Source organism: Haemaphysalis longicornis, unplaced genomic scaffold (assembly GCF_048455015.1).
Source record: "Haemaphysalis longicornis isolate Haplotype H1 unplaced genomic scaffold, Haemaphysalis longicornis Haplotype H1 scaffold_3, whole genome shotgun sequence".
Taxonomy (NCBI): Eukaryota; Metazoa; Arthropoda; class Arachnida; order Ixodida; family Ixodidae; genus Haemaphysalis; species Haemaphysalis longicornis.
The window spans coordinates 118738469-118763137 of NW_027526335.1; the positions used below are offsets into that span (position 1 = coordinate 118738469).

Here is a 24669-nt window from a genome sequence, read left to right on the forward strand (position 1 = left end):
TAAGCGTAAAACAGCTAACATACGGAAGTTTATTATGGAGAGGATCGACCATGCTGTAAAAAACGGGGGTAGCCTGAAAGCAGTGAAGAGGCGTCTAGACATGGGGAAGGATCAGATGTATGCACTTAAAGACGAGCAATGCAATATCATCTCAAATAGGGATAAAATAGTCATTGCAGCGTGGGATTTCTTGAGAGATCTGTACAATAGGCGGGGCATCCAGGATAATACCGAACGAGGAAGTAGTTCAGAAAAGATACACATCCCGCCAGTAACCACAGAAGTAAGGAAGGCTTTGAAAGGAACACACAGGGACAAAGCACCTTGTGAAGATCAGATAACTGCAGACCTCTTGAAGGGTGGTGGGCAAATTGTACTAGTAAAGCTGCCAAACCTGTCCACGCAATGCCTAATGACCGCGAGTATACCGGAATCTTGGAAGAATGCGAACATCATCCTAATTCATAAGAAAGGTGACACGAAGGACTTGGAAAATTACATGCCAATCAGCTTACCGTTCGTCGTCTACAAGGTACTTACCAAGGTAATCGCTAACAGAATTTCTGCTACCTTGGATTTCAGTGAACCTACATAACAAGCACGGTTTCGTAAAGGCTATTCAACAATGGACCATATTCACACCATCAATGAGTTGATAGAGAAGTGCGCGGAGTATACTCAACCCCTATATATAGCCTCCATAGATTTTGAGAAAGCATTTGACTCGGTGGAAACCTCAGCAGTCACTCAGGCATTACGAAACCAGGGTGTAGGCAATCATTATGTAAGAATATTAGAGGATATCTACAATGGACCCACAGCTACCATCGTCCTCCATAAGGAGAGGCGTAAAATGCCTATAAGGAAGGGCGTCAAACAAGGAGACACAGTCTCTCCAATGTTATTCACATCATGTTTCAAGAGATATTCAGAACATTAAATTGGGAACAGGTGGGAGTAAGGGTTAATGGAGAATACCTCAGCAACCACACATTTGCTGATGAGTAACTCGGGGGACGAATTGCAAAGCATGCTTACCGCACTGGACAAACAGAGTAGAACCATGGGCCTAAAAATTAATATGCAGTAAACTAAAGCAATGATCAATAACCTCGGGAGACCACAGCTGTTTGAGAAAGGTGGCGATGCAGTGGAACTCGAAAGTGAATATATCTACTTAACCCAAGTTGTGACCCCCGTTCCCAACCATGAGGCAAAGATAATTACAAGGATAAGAATTGGGTGCAGTGCATTAGGGCGGCATCATCAGATAATCGATGGCAGCCTACCATTGTCCCTGAAGACGAAAGTGTATGACAGCTGCATCTTACGTATACTCATCTACGGGGCAGAAACTTGGAGGCTCACTAAGACGGTTCGACTTAAATTTTAGGATGACTAAGCAAGCAATAGAACGGAAGATGATAGGTTTAAATTAGGAGACAATAAGAGAGCGGAGTGGGTCAGGGAACAAATGCGTGTTAAGGAAATATTAGTAGAAATTAAGAACATGAAATGTACGTGGGCAGGTCATGTAATGCGAAGGCAAGATAACCGTTGGTAAGTAAGGGTAACAGAGTGGATCCCTAGAGAAGGCAAGCGGGGAAGGGGGCCGCGGAAAGTTAAATGGGATGATGAGATCAAGAAGTTTGCGGGGATAAATTGGTCGCAGTTAGCACAGGACCGGGATAATTGGACATAATGGGTGAGGCCTTTGGCCTGCAGTGGTAGTAGAGAGGCTGATGATGATGATGATGATGACCATGCCGAAAAATTGTCAGCACGGCTAACGTGGCTGACGACACAAGTGAATTCGCGAGCAGGCTAAACACGAAATCAAAAATTGACCCAGCAGAGCCAAAAGGACACTTGGAACTCGTGGTTCAGAGATACACGTGGTCACTGAAACATAAGGCTTATCGGTAGAGCATGTCATCCATCAACCAGACATGCACGTATTTCACGGAGGCGCTACTTCCTTCTGTGTTGGCGGAGATGGTTGACATCCGTGATGGCCTGAGCGCTTTAGCTTCTGAGCTCTGCGCTGACCCACCACCGTGCTTGGTATTATACACGGATTCCACCCAGGCTGCTCGAGAGCTCCGGCGTGTAACAAACAGTGCACTTGGTGTTGCATGTGAGGTGCACAAGATACTGCAATCATTCCCGAGCCCTGTTCGCGTCCCCTGGAGCCGCCGGAGTACGACGACGCATGCTCTCGCCGACTCGGCCGCTCATCCGCAGCAAGTGGTGTTCCCGCTCCCGTATCTGCAGCTGTCACTGGAGGACACCCTACTAATCAAAAAAGATATTCTTTGGTGCTCCACGCGTGCCCTTCTCCCTCCGCGTGGGTCTGACCTTCCTGGCGGCTTAACCCGGCGTGAAGAGGTCGTGCTTCGGAGAATTCGCCTGGGCGTCGCACTGACGCCTGCTGTGCGAGCAACGTTGACTTCTAGTCTTGCGGGTCCTTCCCCGACCTGCCCCTACTGCCCTGCCCTTGTTGTTGAAGCGACATTGGAACACTTCCTGGGGACGCATCCAGAGCTCCAACCAGCCCGAGCTCGACACATGGGGGCCACATGATATCGCCCAGGCCGCCCTCCCGGGGTGTAGGAACAAATAATTCCAGAACAAATGGACCCGGAACAAATGGTCCCTGAACTAATGGTCCCGGAACAAATGGTCCCAGGCACCTGTTCGGCAATATTAATCTTATTGACCTCTTCGGGCAATATTAGTTATATTAGCTAGGTAAACCCCCCTCCTTCCTGATTGATATTTGCTTTTTAAGGGGCGTCCCAAGAGGGCTGGTCTGGCGGTGGCGGTGCATCAACTTGCATCAATAGTGGGCTTTTCACTGAACCATGACAAGTGACTGTCTTTGATACTCGCAATTTCTGGGAAAGTAAAGCCGCAGAAAGACGCGCGAAAACTTGCTTATGTATTTGCGCGAATAAACTGCATGTATGTGTACTCAAATGAAGTTCCGAACAATAAAGTCTGTTGTTTATGGTGGGTGACCACTTTCGATGAGCTCACCTTCTACCCTTAGATATTCTTACGCTCCCGCAACACGCCAGCAAAATTAACAAACCATGTTAGCCAGCGATCTCGTAAACCTCGCAGCAACATTGCACATTTTCGGAGAAAAACAAAAGTATCTAAGCTGCAAGCTGCAATATTATCACGGTCCAAAATCTTGATTAGAGCCGCTTCACTTGATCCTAACTGCAGATATCGAAGCATTTCAGATAAAGAGCACCATATCGCAGCTTAGCTAACGCAATAAACCATTAACCGGGTAAAGTTATTTTTTGAAATAGCGATAAATCGGCGATCGTGATGCACTAGTACAGCTCTATGTTTTCTGATATTCAGCAGTGCCGGCCCACTCACATTTTCGATACTTCACATAACCTAAATAATACTGTCACTCTAAATAGGTACACCACACAGGCTCCACTGGGAATCGCTTCTCAAGCGTTAATAAACAAAAGATCCCAGACAACGGAAGCACGGAAGAACATACACGTACGACGACAAATTTGTATGCAGCATTTACCTCACGTAAATTCAGCCTTAGAAAATATATTATATATAGACGAATGAAAAATACATTGTCAACAAATACAAACATATATAAATACACTGACCGACCCCTTCCCTCCTTCCCTCATACAGGCGCGTATGCATAGGTGATGTATACTGGTGGGACCATTTTTTCCTACTTTGAAGTTGGGAACATTTCTTCCGGGACCATTTGTTCCGGGACCATTAGTTCCGGTGCAATTTGTGCCGGAACCATTTGTTTGGGGACCATTTTTTCCGCGACCGGCCCTCCCGATATTCATCGGTGGACGCACGGCCCCCGTTACAACAAACTCTTGGAATTTATTTCGGAAACTATGCTGTATAGTTTCCTGTAGTGCTCTTCATCACTGTGTTTTTTTCCTTCCTTATGTGTCGTACTTCTGCCGTGTTTTGCCCATTGTTTGCTTGTTACTTATGCCCTGTGGCGAAACGACGCAAGAAAAAGAGAAGCTCGATCGTTCAACCAATTATAAGAATAGAATCGCTAGACAAAAAGGCCTCGCTGGAATATTTTCTAAAGACAGACTCGTGCCGTAGTCATGTTAGCAGAAAAGACGTGACGGTCATTAAGAATCACTTTCAATACAGGAGCATGTATATCTGTTCGTAATATTGTTAATTTTAAAGAGCAAGCCGCAAGACCAGTCCTTTGGAACAACATTTTTTTTCAGTAAGGCATTCTTTTCCCAAGCGGTGAGAATTTGTCGGTATGAGATCATTGCGTGCATTTTTTTTTTGAATTCGGCCTATTATTAAGGTTTGGGCTCTAAACATAAGCATCTATTGCCCGCCCGGGAGACTGACTTTCACTTGCTAGTACCCGCCGGCGCGATTTATTGAAGTGTAGAATGTTTAAATACGGTGCAGGTCAATTAAAATCATATCAAATGAATATACAGCATTGTAGAATACTTAAATACGTTGTAGTTCAAATAAAATCAAATAAATAAAACTTCCTTCGGCATTAGCGTTACAAATGCTAGGGCCACCGACAACCAGCCACAAAGATGAGATTTGGCGGAGTCCGTGCCCCTATAGACACGTATATAATTCAGAAAGAGTGCGCTAAGTACAAAGTTGGACTGCTGATAGCCAGTGACGCGTTATTATTGCCGTACATTGTCAGCGGCAACCATAAAATACCCAGTCAGCGCATGGTGATAGTTTGAACCAAACAACCTTGCCAAGACTGGAGGAGGGGGGAGTGGTGTAGGATCTGGAGACTACCCGCGCGACTAGGCGATACAGCGAAGATGGTCAACAGGGCAATGACAGAGTGTCGGGACGAAATGTGGACCGAAACAAGAGAAGGCAGATGGGCCGAGAGCTGAGATCACTGCTTTAGCCGCCACCGCATCCGCGCGATAAATACATCACGCACTGACACAAGCTGCGTGGGGGCGTCAATCACGGGACGCTCGATTACGGGTGGAAGGTTCACTGACATCGAACGATACCAAGCGCCATCGCGGCTGTGACTCAAGGACGCCTGGGCGCGCCGCTGCGGGCGAGTCCAGACGGCCCTCGCGTGAACTCGCTCGTCGGTGAATCGTCCTTGCAATGCAAAGCCTCCGTGGTAGTTTATCTGCTGCCTCCGTCGTACTTTTTCTGCCGCCCTGTTCGTTACTGCCTCGCCACTACTTGACTTGACGCCACCACCATCCTGCGCCGTACACGTGAGGGCAGTTTTGTTTGATTATTATTACTGTTTGTTTTATTATTACTGTGCTTGATTATTACTAAGTACGTCTGCTACGTGCTTATGCTGAGTTTTGTATAGACGAGCTAGCTGTGCGGTTTTCGTATCGATTTTGTAGTTTCGCGTTGTTTTAAACATGGTTTCCCGCTTTGTTTTCGACGCATGTTTTGTGAACATGAATATACTGGCGTTCTTTTCTCTTGCCTTTGGAGCAGCAGTTTTTGTTTTGACTGTCCAGATTACAACGCGGACCACATACCCGCGTATACCAAATGTTTACGGAATTGTATTTAGGACCCTTAATCATCATATTAGGTGGAAGCGAAGAATTTATGCAAGACCTTCCGCCTCTAAAGAAAGCATCTCAGGACATCTGTCTTGAAAATTCGAGCCCACGTGGTATTTACATGGAAAAAATGCTACTGTATTTTCGGGCAAATTTAGCCGCGTTTACTTACAGCCCATGCAAAGTATTAGAGAAAAAACTGCGTAGCTTCGACGGCCCTTGTTTAACTGTTACCTAAGCAACCCATGTGTTTTCTCCCACACAGCAAGCGCTCTTTGCAGCGCCGTTGCAAATAGCAACATGCATTACGTGTAAATTTCAATCTAAAGTTTCAAAATATCCAGTACTCGGTAGTAAATTTGACCCGGTCATATTCCCCTGTGATATAAAAATTGTGACTTCAGGAATTACGAAAGATAAACGGAAACATTACGGTGCAGAAACGTGCTCTGAGAGGCACGTTACGACTTATCAAGAGATGAGCTATTTTCGTAAGCAGTGAAAAAACAATTTTGCACCCGTCGGTGCCCCTTCATTTTTTCGCATTCCCAAGCCCCGTCAACGTCGCACTCGACATTTACACCAATTATGGCCTCTTTGCAAAGTTTCAGTCTTTCACTTTCATTTGGGCGCTATGCAGTGCTACGAATTTTCATCTCCATCCTAAAGATGGCTTCCGGAACATATACAGTCCATGTAATTTCTAGGCCAAGCCGAAAGTGCAGACCCCGCAAAAAATTCGATGTACAAGGTTACGTCCAGAGCGAGGCTGCAACGTTTCATGACGGAAAGCTAAAGAAGAGACCTTTTGTCTCTTACTGTTACAAAATATTTTTTCGCATTTAAAGATAAAACCTACTTAAAGAGAAAACCTATTCAAAGATAAAACCTAAACTCAGCCACGACTAATGCTCTCACATTTACACATCCTAAGAATAATTTCGGTGTTTTAGCCATCCGTGGTTTGTGTAACGCGAACAGCCGGAAACGTTTTAGTCCGCAGATTATTACATTTGGAGCATTTGCCTTGCAGCCGGAGTAGCCATTACGTTTTACGCAACGTCATAAAAACAAAACCAATTTCTCAATTCTCTGGCTGTCGTAGCGGAACACCGGAAATGTGAAAATTGCAGTAGGACGGTAAATGCTTGATGCAATTGGAAGAAAGAGAACTTCTGCAGACTATCATTAAGAGAATCTTTTAATAAATTTTTCGAGAGGATTCGACGCTAATTGCGCCTAAATAACCCGGAGAAATTAAACTAGGGCATTTAGACTGGCTCTTGTTCATGGGCGGTGACTAACGGGTTCTCATTGACTTCCTAATTACGGCCAAGGTAGGTCCGCACTCGCGGGGTTCTGGCTATACTCGAAACCGTACCAAAGCCATCGACCGGCTGTGCTGACTAAGTAATCAAGCGTAAGTAAGGGCTCCGGCGCACGCAACAAGCACCGCTCGTGCGCTTTAGAGAAGCTTCCCCCTAGCAACGGGACGGCGGCTGTGGCTATGGCTACGGATAAATATGTGCTTCTTCATACATCTTCAATCGTTTCGGCTGCGCTGCTTATCCCCTCTTCTGATGAACATTTTGTCTAATCGGTGGCGTGCCCGTGGCTCCGGTCCCCAGTGTCGTCTGCTCAATGCATGTTCTGAAGTGACTGTCAAACGTATTTGTAAACAATCCAGGGCGCTTATTAAGCGCGCAAATGTATCTGCGGTCACGGAAGCGATCGACGCCAACAAACGTCACGGAGCTGAAAGGATGTACGGTTGAGGCTTATTTGTGCGCTAAAGGGGCTACTTGGGCATGTTGAGTGAACATGATCAGAACACGAGAGCGCGTCTTTAACACGGACAAAAAGGAACAGAACTCGACGCACAGGCTCCAGTTTTTTCTTCTTTTTGTCCGTGTTCTAGCTGCGCTATCGTCCCTGATTATTCGTGCGCATTTTTGTGTGTGTGGGTTTATGGAAATATAGAAGAGGAAAAAACTGAGGCGATAGCTGCATCTCGGGTTATGGGCATCTAAATCAAGATTGAGTAGGGGAGAGGGGGGTAGATAGAAATGGAGATGAAAAAGTGAGATGAACGCTGATGAAAGATATCCGACGCGCCTGTGTTCTCTCCCCGCTCAGATCGCGAGAGAGGGCAACTTGTGTCTTCTAGTTCGCTCTATTCCGTCGTGTGGGAGCGACCCGCCGTCCTTCCCACCGAGAGTGAAAACAAGCTCAGGATAAAAAGACAGCAGACGGAGAAAGTCTCGCTTGGCCGGGGCCATCGTTTCCGAGCCGCCTCTCTGGCGCACTTCTCTCTCTACCCAACCTTGGATCTGTAGGACGACGAGTTCACTTTCGCCAGGGGGGTAAGCGATAATCGGCATACCGCACAGGTGTGTGGAGCCGACTTTTTTGAGCAGTCAGGTTGCTGCGTTTGGCGGTCGAATTTGCGGTTTTTCTTTTTTTTTTTTTTACTGCGGCGCGTTGTGTGGAGTTGATTATCTTTCAGGGAAACGTCTGCCCCGTAGCACCGCATTCTTTTAAAAATAAACGTCATAAACCAAAAATAAAAAATACAACATGAAAGAAAAAGAGTAAACTTAATCCACTGTTCAGATTGAGTTCTGTGCGTGGGTGGGGCCTTTATAGCAGCAGATGTACGCTTCTCGTGATAGTTGTTGTAGCCGTGTGTCAAGCGTTGGAATACCTGTGTACTCAAGGGAGCACGTAGGTACGTTAAAAGGCGACTTTGTTGGCCTTTTTCTTGTCGTTTATGCTATTCTATTTGGTAGTGGCCATGGATAATTAACCAGATGCTGATTTCGTCTGCCTGTCCATCCGTCCGTCCGTCCGTCCGTCCGTCCGTCCGTCCGTCCGTCCGTCCGTCCGTCCGTCCGTCCGTCTGTCTGTCTGTCTGTCTGTCTGTCTGTCTGTCCGTCTGTCTGTCTGTCTGTCTGTCTGTCTGTCACTCGATTCAGCCATCCGGCAAAAAGTTGAAATGGTTCTTGAACGAGAAGTTTATATAGGCAAACCCTATCCGAACCGCTCAATCTGTAAACATACTTCGTACTTGTCAACACTGTTGGGCAAAAGCAAATTCATTAGACCTATTTAAGGCAAAATATCAATACACACTTGGTCTCGTAGTGTTGCTTTAATTGAAAGTAAATGTGTGCTGGGTATTCTCTACAGCGAATAACAAATACGCGGTGAAAACAATATTCTGACCCAAAATATATAAAGAGATCTCTCGCGAGCCGGCAACTCCTGGCAGTGTTCCACGTTCAACAATAACAAATGGTTTCTATAGATTACACGAGCAAGTGGAAAGCGGGAAAATTAAATTGGCTTAGGAGATTTCCTCCGTATTTGTCGCGGGAGGAATGAAATGGAGGGAAAGAGCATCTTAGGTGGGCAGGAGAGGCATGAGAAGCATTTACGTGGCCGAAATGGCAAAAGACTGTCGTTCTTCGACTACGTTCGCGGCGGCGTGTGCAGATAAGCGGCCAATTTTTTGGGCAATTTGTGTAACGGGAAAAAATCCCTCGAAAGTTTTTTTTTCTTCTATCTACTATAGAAGTATACGTGCATGTAGCCCCGTACATCGTGCGTATAAAATGTAGTGGCATTTATTCTTCCAAAACATTCGCCTTAAAGGCGCGGAAAACCTTAAATTTTTGCGCATTTTAAATAGGCCTTTTCCTGATCCGCGTTTTCTTCCCGAATTGTATGCTCGTGTGCCGCAATAAAATTCCAGTGTTTTTATAACCGTTGTAAGTGAGCCAATGATGAAATAAAAATATCGTGAGCAACAATCTATGCGCAATTGTAACGCCCGATGGAAAGACGCATGAAAGTGCAGCGGTGCGATTTAGATTCAGTGATGTTCCACTTCATCTGCTTCCCACAGCCGCAATCATAATATTATCACACCTCATCTGCTTCTCGGTACCATCGACATCAACATTCCCGGTGCTGGAGTTCTGGGCTGCCGCTCGTAATAAACGCGCTGTGCCGACTGTCTCTGAGGCGTCCTTTCGGTGCGACAGCTGTCCTTGACGCGTCTTCCAGTATTCATACGGCACTTAAGCGTAAGCCCGAGTTTTTTTTTTATGGAACGCGTAAAATGTTTCACTTGAGCCTTCAATAGATTTCTTTCGGCAAGTATAGAGAGGGCATGGCGTCGGCTTTGTTGATTGTAGTTGGCGTATGAGCAGTGGGGAAGGACACTCGAACAACACCAGAGTTACTGCATCGCCGAGGACTACACATTATTTTGGAGTTTACCGGTCGGTTAAAAACTGCAGAAATTACAGTCGCTTCACCCAATGCCAGGTGGCCTTGCACACAATTCTTTATGTTGTCACTGTGACTGTCAAGTGAGCGTAGGGAAAAATTCTAGTGCGGACTTAAAAGGTGGCATGGACGGTACTCCGTCAGTTTGGGCTGCCTCTGGGTGCTCACATTCATGGGTTTATTTGCGCAGGACGTCGTTTTAAGGGTTCTCAATTTAAGTGTTTAGGTTGGTAAAAGTTTCAGGAAGCACATCGTACGCGTCTGGGAGGTGTATTAGCTACAAAACGTTTCAAGTAGTTAGCCCCACTCAGTTCGCGAATGGCTGCTATATTTATTCCCTGCCTAAAAAAACCGGTACCATGATTGAAAACATTTCCGGTCGGACGCTAGTCAGGCCCGGCTAGGGAATCCTAACCATCGCCTCTGCACGAAATCAAGGCCAGCTGGGGCATGCCATATTGAGTCATTGTGATATGACAGACGGCTGTTAGTCAGGCGTTAGCTAGTAAACATGAACAAGCGCCGTTGTGCTTAAGACTTCTCAAAGAAATCTAGAAACTATTTGGTGTTGTTTTTCAAGACCTGGCTAGTTTTAGAAACAAATCATGCCTCAAATAAATGACCCAAAAATTTACATGCCGTGTTAAAACAAACTACAAAAAGAAAAACGAGTGTAAGCTTACGAAATGTAATACTGAGCGTTTTGTGGTATGTGGAACGGTGTGACATAGTATTTATATAAAGAAATAGCGCAAAGGTAGTAGCAAATAAAAAAAACAAATTTTATTCTTGTGCCTAAGCTCGTCAAGTATCTGCCCCAGTGAGCAAAGCAATTGGTGGCATTCTCCGAAGGCGGCGAAATCGGTATATTTTCTTTCCGAGAAAGAGAAAGAAAAAGCAAACAGGAACACACACATAGAACACAACAGTCGAAAGGAACACACTTGTTAAAACAGTAGGCAACATTCGCTTTAGGCGCACACATAAAGGCGCACACACGCTATTCACCCGTTGCTGTTGTGGCTGTGCTGTTGAGTCGCTGCCCAATTTTTCTTGCTGTGCTCCTTTGTCGCTTACCCTTTTGTCGCGTGAGGTTTTGTCGCTTGCTATTCAGACGTCACCCACTTGTTCCGTTTCAGTTTCGGAAGGAACACTGGTTCAGTTAAGGTTCAACACAGTGATGAGTACTCAAACGAGGAGAGGTTCAGAGCACCCCGTTATTCCTAAGTGCTTAACAGTAACAGGGTCTTTTTCCTTTGCAGCAAGCAAGTGTGCTTCTCAAACAAGCTCAAGAACTCCATAGGAACCACACACGTATGCCAATTCTGTCATGACGGAGTGGAATAGTACGGTGATCAGCAACGCTGGCTCCAGATCTAAGGAATTGGAAGAGTTGGCGCGACGTGAGCTTGGAGAAACTGCGGAGATGAAGCAGCGGGCCTTGAATGAACTGCGTGAATTGATTTCAGGTGAGAACGTGCTAATCACGCCTTGCTAGCTGCAACAGATATTGTGACTTTTTAAAGTCTGGTGTTCTCGGTAAACAAGAGAAAATTTAATTTAACGAACACAAAACCCAAACAAAGCTGCAGTTACAAAAGAATAACGCGTTCTTTCTTGAGATTGAAGCACCTGCTGAAATTCCGATATTTGATGTCAGACACCCGAACGTTTTGAAGCTAGTCCACGATGAGAGTAATTACAGAATAAGTTTTATGCCTAGTTTTTAGCAATATGCAATACTCTGTTCTGCGAAATTCACTGCAAATATCTAGAACCAATTGTTTCTTGTTTGTCGACTTGCTTGGTATTGCTTTCATTATCAAGAAATTAAGTAAGTACAAATTTTTCCGTCACGTATGATTTCATTATTGTAGAAAAAGAAGATGAAGTAGTAGTAAAGGAAGAAGCAGCAGCTTGCTTGGAACGGTGGCCCACAGTCTATCTTCTCTTCGCCCGTCCCTTTCTTTACATTTGGTGCCGAAATCCCGTGCGGAAACGTCTTTTCTCTTTACGCACAAATGGTAGGGCCTCATCTTTTGTCTACTCCGCCTCCTCGTGCTGCGAGTGGGGGAGGAATCGCCTGAACCGTATGGCCCTGAACGACACGGGTGAAGAGAGGAAAGCCACAACGATGGAGCCTTCAAAATGAAGCTTCCGACGAGACTACCCCGACTAGTGAGACAACTAAATGAGGCTCGCAGCATGCTTGACGACGAAAAGGGCATTGCCAAACTCCTCGGGATGCACGATCGACTCTTTGCCAGCAACACCGAACTCGTGAAGATCTACGGTGAGTTTGCCCCACGCGTTACGGCGGCTGGTACCAGGCTAGAAGCTCTAGTCCAGCACAACGACCTGGCCATCGAGATGCTGGCCGAACTTCGCTCTAAAATGTTCTCACTTGAACCACGGTTACAACGCCTTCTGCAAGCGCCAGTGGCCGGAATCATACCGTTACCTCAAGGAATCTCCGGTGGACCCAGGCTGCTCCCCTTCCAGTCGACGCGAACGAGGGTGCCAATCGGGGCTGAACTGAGGGAGGGACACACAGCAGCCGAGTCGCCAGCCAACGCCCCCGGAATCGTCTATTTTTACACGGAAAGCGTTGTGCTCAGCACAAGGGAGAAACCGGGAGCGAAAAATTCTCAAGCCTGTATCTCCGGATTCCGAACATAAAAGGGAAGCGCTGGTAACTTCGAGCACTCTTGCCATCAGCAAGGCAGTACTCCGTTGCGCATCGAACCATCGACCCGCCATGAGCGCCGTAGGCTGTCACAGCTTCGAAGACGCACTTCTATCACGGACGCGTCCAGCAAGCCAACAACGGACAAGATGGCAGCGGAGCCATCTCGCAAGGCCGCCGCTGAAGCGCTGCCAAGTACCATGTCTCGGTGGGACTCAATCCCAAAGCAAGGAACGACGTCCGTCATACTTAACGTTAACAATTTACCGAGCAATGATACAGCCCCTAAACGGAACGTTCTGTCCCGTAAGGAGGTGCTACGGGCAAAATCTACTGAAAAGTTGGATGGAATGCTCCAACAACCGACCAACGTGCTCGCGGAAGCTACACTGGGAACGGAATGTCCAAGGTACCCGAGTGAAGAATCGCCATCCGTTCGTGAGACTTCACTGACCGAACGAACAAACGTCCAAGCGTGGGCAAACGAAACGCCCCGAACGATGACTTCGCCTATATTTGAGCTGGAAAACATATTCCAAAACTCCAGCCTTACGCCAAACTAACACGAACGGGAGGCGAGACTAACCTATGATGGAGGAGGTATGCCTGGTAGAAGTGGAAGCGACACTGCCATGCCGCCGGGCCCCTCCAAACGCGACTACCCAGGCTCTAAGTTCACCTCTCCTCGACGAAATTCGCCCAGGCCGTCATCTGTCGAGCCCGATACCGCAGTTGGCGTCCAGAACAAGATCGTGGAAGAATCTACTGTGATCGTTGAAATAGGAGCTCAAACGGTCACCATGGAAACCACTGACCAATATATAGGGCATGAGTGGTTGTCACAGAATAGAGAGTTTTTCTGTGCCACATGGAACGTCACTATTACACGCGGGAGGGCTTGGTGCGATCGGGCAATAGCAACCCGGTTTAGAAAAAACATACAATCATTCAGCGAAGAAGTCGTTTCAGACAAGTCCACAGATGCTTCCCTCAAGACTCCAGACAGTAACAAAAGACTCTCTGTCAAACATTCAAAGTCAGCAGGAATGGACTGTGCAGACAAATTGAATGTACCAGAAAAGTACTACATAGAGTGTCATCACGTGACAAGAATGTTCGGCAAAAATAACCCATTTTCAGGAACGCCCTTGCTTTCATGGAAGGACTTCCGAAAGAAAAGGCAGGACCAGGCTGCAAAAAATGCCAGCTGGAACATCTACCCCTACGACAAAGACAAAAGTTGTAGAAGGTTATCTTCAAGGAGGACTTCAGGCTTCGTCCACAAAAGGTGGTCGGAGAGGAGACGTCGACCAAAAGAACAGCACTGAACTGCGTCAAGCTTTTCTACAGCAAACACGATGCGAGGAAAACGGACATGATCGGTACTCAGAGAGACGGAGGGTGTTGGACGACAATTTAAGGACGGCATCTTCCTGCAGGGGGGAGGATGTTGAATTAGGGGTTCGTGGGATTGGGTATGCATCTTGCTTGGGGGGGGGGGCGAGAATGCAGAAAAAGTGGATGAAGTAGTAATGAACAAAGAAGAAGCAGCTTGCTTGGAACGATGGCCTATGGTCTATGTTTTCTCTTCGCCCGACCGTTTATTTACAATGTAGTTATAATAACTAACCCAGCACTAAGCGCGTTTATATTATTGATAAGTTTTCAAAAATCGCTTCGCATCTCTGCCGTCGCAGTTAATAAAATGCGGAAGGTGATTCCCGTTCATACATCTGGTAGTAAATGTTTACCAAGTAATTATCGCCGCATCTCTCTCACCAGCATTTGCTGTATTTTACTAAGCAACCATTACTCAGAAACGTCGTAAATCTTTCGAAAACAACTTCTGTTTCACGTCATCTCAGCACAGATTTCGCGCATTCTCCTGTGTGCCCTAACTGATGTCGTGTGCAGTGTATATACTAGATAGTATTTTCACCTTTGAAGTATAAAATCTATTAAATATACTAACGGGTGTAATTTACTGAAGCACACTTCTGCGCCAGCAAAGAGGCACACTTTTGCCTCAGGGTTTTGTACTTTGCATTGATAAGATTTCTTTTTTTTCTGATAATTTACACTAAGCGGTATTTTATAATAGAGAAATATACTTAATGATGCCAAAGTTTGTAGCTCAGTTTCTTTGTGAACTCGGGCAGCCCATTTCGAAAGACGCAGACGTTATTTAATGTATAGACGTAATTGCGTGCGGGCGTCCGTGTTTGTGCCTTGCGACCAATATAACTCAAGCACTATTCATCGACCAGATAGTCAACAGCGCTGAACGCCTGGTCGGTTGCCGCAACTGTTATAAAGCTGCATGTTTGTTGAAATGGGCCTTCACACGATCTACCCTAAAATTATTTTCCTGGAAGAAATTCCAGTCATATTACCCCTAGCAGGTTACTTGTAATAATTTAAAAACTACGTCGTTTATTACTGTCCAATTACATTCGTACCGCAATTCTTCGACCAAAAAAAAAAAACTAATGTCTCCTCATTCTCGATCATGTCCAAGACATCCCTAGCGACTTTTTATATATTGCACCGCTGTGCTACCTTCCGTGAACAACATTTTTAGCACCCACGAGGTGTTTTTCTTCGCGGCGAATCGCTATCACTAAGCTCGCTGAATGTTTATAAATATATACAACACTAAAGCAGTGAGACAGTCGTTTTTACCTAGAAAATCACAGAAATGGGACCACCCTACACAGCCAGAGTTGTTGCCAATAATGATAACCATTTTTAGAAAAACCCTACCTAGCGCTGTGGTCTCACGAACCTCTTGATTGAGCGTGGGGTTTAACACGCACAAACTACACAGGGTATGAGTACTGGAGGGCTCCGGATTAATATGGACCAGTTGAGGAGCTTTCCCATGCGCCGAACTGTTGAATACACGGGCGTTTTTTATTTTCGCCTCCATCATAAAAGCGGCCGCCGCGGCCGGGAATCGAATCCGCGTCTTTGCGCTCAGCAGCATAACGTCTTACCACTGAGCCACCCCGGTGGGTTCTCAGAAATAAATATATATATATATATATATATATATATATATATATATATATATATATATATATATATATGTGTGTGTGTGTGTGTGTGTGTGTGTGCGTGTGCTAGTACACTGGTACACTAGTGCTTGTAGTTGTGTTAACGCTGCGCTTCACGTTTTTCTCTGCGCCACTGTACAACAAGACTTCCGCGACCTTTTACTGTAATTCCGCGCCCCTTTTAGTGTCATTTAGCCCTGAGGATACATTTCATTACATAGCATTATGGAAAAACGATGCTAGGGCTACATGTTGGATGTTACTTACATAAGTCAGGCGTATCAAAAATAGAAACCTTGGAAAATTCTGTCCCGTGTGTCCTCATAACGCAGGAAACAGCCATAAATTTTATCATCTCAACACTCTCGAGCTCTGGTGAAGGCACTCGTAAGAGTTTGCAATTCATGTGGACATCGGTAGAATGAAACAGTCTTTAGCGGTTGGCTAAGTAAGATTTACATCAAAATTCAGTCGATTGAAATGGCGCTGAAGTTACTTTGATTGTTGTTTATTTAAAGGGGTCGTGAAGAGATTTCCAACCAAACGGTGTATGTGGATACTTATAACTGTGGAACCTTGATAATCAAACAATGCGTATCCGCTTCGTTGCCCGATATCGGCAAATGGGAAAGAAATGCCGTTCCAGTTTCATCGAGGCTTTCCTCCTCAACTCGTGAAGTCAGTCGTGACATGTTGCTAAGAAGCCAATCACAGTTCCCCTCGTCTGCACAACATATCGGCATAGAGCGGGATCTCAGAGGGCCAGTAAAGCTAACATCGGCGCCATGATGAAACTCGCCCTGCAACTGACCGGAGAAGTCTGATCCTGATACGACTGATCAACGCGGGCGAGTGGCGCAGGCAGAAGTAACCACGTTTACGGTAAAGTCGGTATTTGTAAACTGTTTACGCTGTTTCGCACGAGTCTAAACTGTCGTTCTGCTTGCCGGTATTCCTGAACAAGCTGGCCGACGTACGTTTGTCTAACGTAGCCTGTAGTATGAGTTTCGCGAACGTGAAACTTCTGACTTGACGAGATAAATAAGCGAAAGCTTAAAATGAGTATTTACTACAGTCTCTTTCTGAAATCAGACCCAGTTGAATTAGGTCCCTGCATAAAAACATTAGGTGTTATATTTCACGAGACCATGTCCTGGGACGACCATATAAACGGATTGGCAAAGTCACTTTCACAAATAGTCGGACTCGTATACAGAAACGCAAGTTTACTGCTACGTAATGTATTGATGTTACTATACAACACCTTATTATGTTCTAGGCTCAACTATTGCCATTTAATCTGGGCCTCAACGACACAGACAGATCCACAAAAGTTGCATATTCTCCAAAAACGGGTTTTGCGCGCTGCCGCCAATGTCTCGGCGCACTTTCCTTTTGCACCTTTATTTGACACCTATAATGTATTGCCTGTTACTAGGACTTATGATTACCGCCTATGCAAACAAAATGAACAAGACCTGAAAAATAATACCGGGCTTTTAAGCCAGCTAGCAAACCTAAAAAGAGCTTCAACTTCAATTCAATAATATATACATTTAGAAAATTGGGCCCATCTCCCCGCGAGGGGGACTCTAGTAAATGCGTCGTATAGGGGGTGGGTGTATTGCGTTAACGTTTAGTGTTTGGGGAGTTGGTGGTAGTGAATGCGTTGTATCAGCAGCTTCTTGACGTAGTTTGAATGAGTCAAGGATATAAAGCGAGTTCGTAGCCTCCCATTCTGTGTCGGCTTTGTAGCGCAGGGGGTAGAGCATCACGTACATTGCGTTCCGCCCGCAGGGTCGAGGGATCGAAACCAGGCGCCGGATAGTATTTTTTTTTTAAATAGTGTAGGAGGAGTGGTGCAGACTACGACTACGGACGTCAACGCGGGTGACATCGTGAGTTACTGAAATGCTCTGCATTTAAAGGAACACTCTACCTCATATAGCACGCGACATTTCGAGAGATGGAAAGTTGAATCATGTAGGACAACATACGGACTACAAATATTAAAAAACCGGCTGCCAAGAATGCTTAATACACTGCTTCAGGGAAACATCGAACTCGAAAAAATTACTTTCAGGAAACTTCGCGAGTACTTTGGAAACTGAAAAACGAAAACAGAAAAACCGTCTCACCAACCCTATCTTTTTGCTACTATATGTATGCACCTCTTGCTGCACAACTGTTAACTGCATGACTGTCGTCAGAATGAAAGTATCTTTTTGAAAGAAACATTTGTGCACCTAGCTTTCTTACCGGCGTAATTTGTTGTGAACTGTTTGATATGATGTTATTTTTACGTGTGTCATGTTTCGGCACATGAGGCTTGTATTCCCGAGTTTTGTAATACCATACCGGTAAATTTAAATGTGTTGCTTCGCTTTGTCCCCCCAATTTTTATTGGAGTGCATTTTATATCGTTTATACTTTTTATGTTCAATTTTATGACCTTATTGACCATTGCCTAAAGCTGCTAATGCGGGGGCCTGCGGCCTTGTCAAGCTGCCTTTATGACAGCTGTTTCCGCGGGCCTCCAGCGTCATGTATGCGTTATGTACCTGATGCGAATAAAGGCTTATTATTATTATTATTATTATAAACACATTTATTGAAGGAACTTCGAGTAGTCGGAACTTAAAAGCAACCCGTCGCTTACTCATCAAGCGCAAAACTAACTAGCGAGAAGCTGTGATACAGCGCCGAGTCGCCGAGACCCACCATCACGCGGTTCGATTGCTTTCCTGTTTCCTCCAATAATGTCGTTAAGGTGGCGGTTCCACACCCGCCAGCTTGAAAATAGTTCAAATTTTGCCACCAGGCTACGCCACTGACCGACGACTGAGAAAGCGACCGAGGTGAGTTTTGCGAGAAAAAAGAATGCGGGGTCCCCTCTCTTCGACCTCCGATACCCGGGGGGAGTTTCTTTTGTGGCTGCCTGAACCATGGCAAACCGATTTTCTTCGCTGGGCGTACAAGGGGGGGGGGGGGGGGGGGGTGCTTTGATGGGGTGGTTTGGTTGCAGTGCCTTCGCTGCCGCGACTCGCTCGTTCTCCCAAACCGCGCACGCGCGTAGCACACATAACACAGGGTATGATCCGCTTTGGCTTACTGCAGAAGCATACACCAGTGAGTTGGTAGTTAAAGCTATGGGTTGATTAGAGTGTATGAAAAAAAAACACCGGAGGGTTGGGTTACAAATGCGAAGAAGATTTTATGGCGCCGTTTTCTACCGCGCTCGGTTCTTTCGTGGATAGGGTAGTGGATAAAGTGTCTGACTTAATTTCTGGGTGGCCCGGCGGCCGCCAGTTCAAATCGCACACAGGACACTTTTTGTCTTGAGCAGTGTTGTGCCATTTGATACAAAAAAGGTAAGATTCCGAAGAAATTTCGGCGAAACAACGTGAGCTTCAGCAAGGAAACTGGCTACAAAACGTACAAACAGCCAGTAAGCGTGAACTCTGCTACAATTGTCGCCAGAGACCTGAAGCGGTCGCGACACCGGCCACGTGGATAGAAAACTGTTTATAGCAACGAATTAAGGATGCATTTTTTTTAATATAGGGTCTGCAGCTCTACAGAATAACACACACAAGGAGCGTTTAACTGGTTTAACTTTCGAATGCCCTTACTGTGACGTCACTGCTAGTTGCGCTTCCGCCCGACGATGAGCGCCTAGTCGCTTGCGATGCGCCTCAAAAAGAGAATTTCAAAGGCGTCTCCTAAATTGTAGAAGCAATGAATTGTGAGAGTATTAGGGATTTATGTTATCAAAAGGTCATTTAAGCCGACAAAATTAAGCCAAGGCAAATGTATTTTCTCTTCACCACCTCTTCAAACGTATAACTGCTGAGTTTGTGCGAAATACAGACAATAACGTGTCATACTGTGTGAAAAAAAATTATTTTTTCTTGTAACAGGTGAACCTCTGCTGGACTGCCCTATGGACGAGGCTTTTTTGGTTAAGTTCCTGAGAGCTAGAAAGTACGATATGGAAAGAACGTTTGATACCGTCAAGAAGTACTTCAAGTATCGACGGGACATGCCTGAAATATTTGGAGGACTAACTCCGGATTCTATCCCTTTCGACACTGTCTGTGCCAAGCATCGGGTGTTCACCGCGTCATGCAAAAAAGATCCCCAAGGAAGAATTGTGATCATGTTGAACTGCGGTAAGAGTTTATCTTTTTTGCCTGTGATGTTACGGGGTGGGCATGATGCTTTTACAGGTTATTTTCGTATAAATTTGGTAAAAAGTTTAACCAAAATTTTGGATATGCCATGCGGCCTGTGATTGTGTTTTGATATGCCAGCAGCGCCTGTGACTGTGTGACAACCAAAGAAAAAAGTATGAGTCGTGGGCATTCGGACAACCTGCCTCGTGCATATTTAGGCGCTGGTCGTTGCAACATAGTCTCACAGCTATGTACTTGCTGCCATAGTGCAAATAGAATTCCCTCATGCCGCTGAAACACTAGTGAAAGACTTCCGCTACGCCAAGAAATCGCCGTGTCTTAGGAGTCTGAGGTGACAATTTTTTGTTCACTTCTACTACCCAGCGGGAACTCAACAAATTTAATCTCCAGGTGTCAGGCTCACGCTGAAAAACTGGGAATTAAACGTTGGAGTACCCATTTATATAAAACTCTTCACATAAATCGCTAGAAATTTTCAAATTTACAATGTTCCGGTGCCTTTCTCAGATGGTGCGGAGAGTTTTAACGTTTATAAAATGTTTGTGCTAGTTATATTGCACTTTATTAATCTGTAACCATGACACAAAAGTATCATCACGTTAAACTGGAGATAAAGCTCTCAAAAACAAGCCCTAAAGGATATATTTACTTTCATTGTGGTACATTGTGACCTTAAAATGTGTTTATGCGCGTGTTTCAACGAGAAACCGACGTATCGGTTCTTAAACTAATTAGCAACAAAATCAACTAAAAGATACGAACACACAACATGACTCGTGTTGTGTTTTCCATTACACTTTCAGGGCTCGTGCTATCTGTTTTGTCGCTGTTTCAAGTCCAACCAGTTACGAACTAACAAGCCTGAAACCATGCATGCACGTTGGAGCGATTCAGGAGGCCGTACCGCTGCAAAAATCACTTTTTCGATAAGGCCCTCTACGGAAAGCAGCTAAAGTCGGCTCCTGTTAATACGATGTCCACCGGTACCAGCAAAAAACATCGAACCGGTCTTTAAATTAAACAGAAAGCACATAAACAGCATTGCTATTAGTCCGCAGCAGGTCCCCCTTTCTGACGTTCCTCGACCATTCGAGCGTGTGCCGCAGTGTGCACTGATAGTTCAGTCTTACCTCTAAATTCGAAGACTAGAGCGTCCACCACGTAAGCTGCTCACACGGAGTTGTGGGCAACAGAGAAGGCTAAGGATTCGAAAATAGAGAGATGCGTACGTGGACACTCGCGCGAGCCTCAGATGACCTGCCGCTTCAAGATCGTGCTCTCCCTCAGTTGCAATGGCGCCGACATATATTGCGGAGGACGGCGGTGCCTTGGCCATTGTAATTATTGAATTTTATCGAGAGATGATGGTCAGCTCTATGATTTTTATTCGAAATCAGTTGTACTTCACCGATATATCGAGATTTAGCTTCTATATATCGCGCTATTTGTTCTGCTTAATTGCGCGTAAAATTGCCGCGGCAGGAACATCACTTGCAATAAGCCGAAAATTTCAATTACGCCACTTGATATTATGGAAAGTGTACTGTATATATGTTCAAACTAGATTGCTAAGCCCTATCATTGTTGAAGCGGTACAAAAATAGTAAAATTCATTGGCTAAAGGAAACCCTTTGGCGCATTTTAGGTAGCGCACAAGTACATGAGCAAGGTTATTAATGTTCTTTTAAAGGGGCCCTGAAAGGCATTTTGAGCGCACTAAATGAACTAGCGCAATAGTAAGATTGGGTCGTCAACGTCATCTGTGACAAGTACTCTTTTACGCGCAGCGGAAAGCTCACACTTTTGTTGCAGAGTTTGTCGCTTTTTTCCCACCCTTCCCTTCGTGTTTTTGGACGCCGCCATCTTCACATGTCTACGTCATCGATTCCCAGATGTTCGTCATGAGCTATACATCCTGCTATTGGGCGACTTTTTCACGCACTTCCGGCAAAGAGATGAGTCGTCTGCTCAGCATCGGCTCGCCGGCTGATGACCTGCCAGCGTAGTGCCGGAGTGCTTGGACATTTTACGACAAACGAAACAAGTGTAAACAAACGCTTAACCGTTTGTATTGAATGCAACACGGCCATAACACGACATGAATATTCTCTTACCTGAGTACGTTCCACAAAGAAAGCGTTGAAGCCCCGTGGCACTTATTTCGTGCAATCGCAGAGAACGCCCTGAGCCGAATGCCCCGGTTTGACGCACACATTTTATTCAACTTCAAAACAATCCAGAGATGCGTTTCGAATGAACACAACGTCACAACATGCGTTGCAAGTCTGAACTGCGATTGACAGACGATGGGTTGCCTCCTCCTGCCCGTCGTAAATTCGGCACTCACGTCGCGCACTGTTTTCGGGGACGAACAGCAAGTCACTTAACTCTGGCGCACAAGCCGAGATGGCTTTTAGCCACGCACACTGCACATACCCCATGCGAGGTTGAGTCGTACGTCGCTCGAGAAAGATAATTCAGACCATGCGAAGTACTATCCACCCACAGAAGCACAACGTCGAATTTCATCGCGAAACAAAGGCGTCCAAACACACACACACCATCGCCTCCTCTAATGCCAAATGCATCTCGCACATCCCCATGGGAGTGAGTGGTACGCCTGCAGTGCCCACATGTCGCGAGTTGGGGCCCGGATGAACCGGGATCACGGAACCGTAACGGACTTCTAGAGTGGTTTGTGCCTTGCTAAGCATACCGCTAAGCTTTCTAGGCGCCGAAAAAACAACACGCACGCCCGCGCGACCACCCGCCTTCTTAATCCGATGGGACACGCTACGGACATACGGTATCACCGCAATTCTTGGGGCCCCTTCTTCCCTTGGGCATGGTGGGCGTTGCTTGTGGGTCTGCGAAATCAAAGTCTCCGCTAGTGCGCTGAGCAGCTCGCGCGGAAAACCTGCATCGGTCAGCCTTGCTATCTGGTCCTCAAAGCTGTCCTGCACACTATGAGGGCACGACCTCTCTAAAGCATTGCGCATTGCCGAGAGAGCAATGCCACGCTTCACTGACTTGGAATGGGCTGATGTGTACGGCAGCAGACTCTTCTTTGAACGAGGCGCGTATTTCCAGCAAACATGATCATGGCTAAAGTACAGCACTAGATCAAGAAACCTAGGGCTGTTTTCTGATGGGAGCTCATACGTTAAGGTGAAGTCGCGAAGGGTGCTCTCGAAGGTGGTGAATATGTTGCATGACAGCACTCGTGACTCGCCTAGTTTGAGACGAAATGAGATTAGAAAGTCATCCACGTATCGAAATACGCGTACAATGTTAGTTACATCCAGGCTGTTTAAGAGGGCGCGGTCATACCGAGCCAGCAGGAAGTCACTTAACACGGGTGCCAGGCAAGACCCGATATACACAGCTGACTTCTGAACGTAACGTCCGCCAGAAAGCTCCACCGAAGAGGAGTGCAGGTAAAAGTGAAGCAGCTCCATAAAGCCACTGCTGCTGGTCCCGCAAGCGTTCTGGAAGCGGACGGCGCCAAGCCTAGGATCACGATCAACGCATTACACGTGGCTGCTTTCATTTCCACAATAAACTTCCATGTTTTTATGTGTTTGTGTTATGGATTTCCTCCTCTCCTCCTTGTTTTTGATTCTAGTATATATTCATTGTGCCTCTAAATAAACCTCACTTGTCAGTTCAGCGGAGTCTTTGTCTTTACTCCCTGTCGTATTGTTTTTGGCGCTGTTTTTTCTAAGTAAAAGGGTTCCACGCTGGTCGACCATTCTCGACATGTCGTAGACACTCGAGTCACGCCCTGGAGGTTAAAAAAAAGGTCCCCTTCACCCCGAGTAGTCCGAGTGGCGCTGGCTACCACCCCCCAAGTGCAGGAAACAAAAATACTTTCGCATAAATACCCGAGATAGTGGTGGGTAAACAGCCCTGCCGGTAGCGCAGTGGTTATCGCACCAGACCTGTATTATGGATGTCGTGGGTTTGGATCCCACCCGGCGGGCATTTTTTCACCACTTTCTTTCTGACTCGAAAAATTATTCATCTATTTATATGACCTACCACATTCCCCCCTTTGCTTTCCCAGGTTTTCTTGACAGCCAACCCTTATTCTGTCTTAATTAACCTAGCCCCTCATTACCCATTTCTGATTCGCTACATGCATAGCGAGGGCCTCTGTTCTGGCAGTCTTGGTGCCAAAGGTAGCTTAAGAGGGTTTAATGCTAGTCGACCACTCTCGACGTGTCGTAGACACTCGACTCACGGCCCGGGGGTTAAAAAGAAGGTTCCCTTAACCCCGAGCAGTCCGAGTGGCGCTGGCTACCACCCCCAAGTGCAGGAAACAAAAATATCTTAAGATAAATACCCCAGAAAGTGGTGGGGAAACAGCCCCGCCGGTAGCGTAGTGGTTATCGCACCAGACCGGTATTCTGGAGGTCTTGGGTTCGGATCCCACCAGGCGGGCATTTTTCACCACTTTCTTCCTGGTAAAAAAATTCTTCATCTATTTCCCCCCTTTGCTTTCCGAGGTTTTCTTGACCGCCAACCCATATTCTGTCTTTATATATATATATATATATATATATATATATATATATATATATATATATATATATATATATATATATATATATATATATATATATATATATGGTAGTACAGGTGCACGAAAAGAGTAGGGATAATAGATGTGTACACAACGAACAAATAATGTGCATTGATGTTGTCACGCGCTAGCAAAAATGTTCGAAAAAGCAATGTTGCACACACGTGTACACACATAAATACATGCACATACAAACGTATCCATATATAAACAGATTATCGGCACATGCAGTGTTCTCAACGCTTTTATACACCAGTTCGGAGCAAATGAAAGCAAT

The 24669-nt window shown here is 45.7% G+C and overlaps 1 protein-coding gene across 4 annotated transcripts in view; it reads left to right on the forward strand.

The window, feature by feature from the left end:
• LOC144175041 (retinaldehyde-binding protein 1-like) overlaps window positions 1-24669 on the forward strand; it is a 42893-nt gene that overhangs the window by 9346 nt on the left and 8878 nt on the right. Inside the window, exons 1-3 of one of the 4 annotated variants that reach the window (XM_077704075.1) lie at window positions 5100-5267; window positions 11132-11338; window positions 19532-19783. In XM_077704075.1, the coding sequence (XP_077560201.1) occupies window positions 11200-11338; window positions 19532-19783 (391 nt within the window). In that variant the 5' untranslated portion in view covers window positions 5100-5267; window positions 11132-11199. Of the gene's footprint in view, window positions 1-5099; window positions 5268-7778; window positions 7940-8284; window positions 8305-11131; window positions 11339-19531; window positions 19784-24669 lie in introns of those variants that run through there. The other 3 variants (XM_077704076.1, XM_077704077.1, XM_077704074.1) reach the window with 3 other exon arrangements.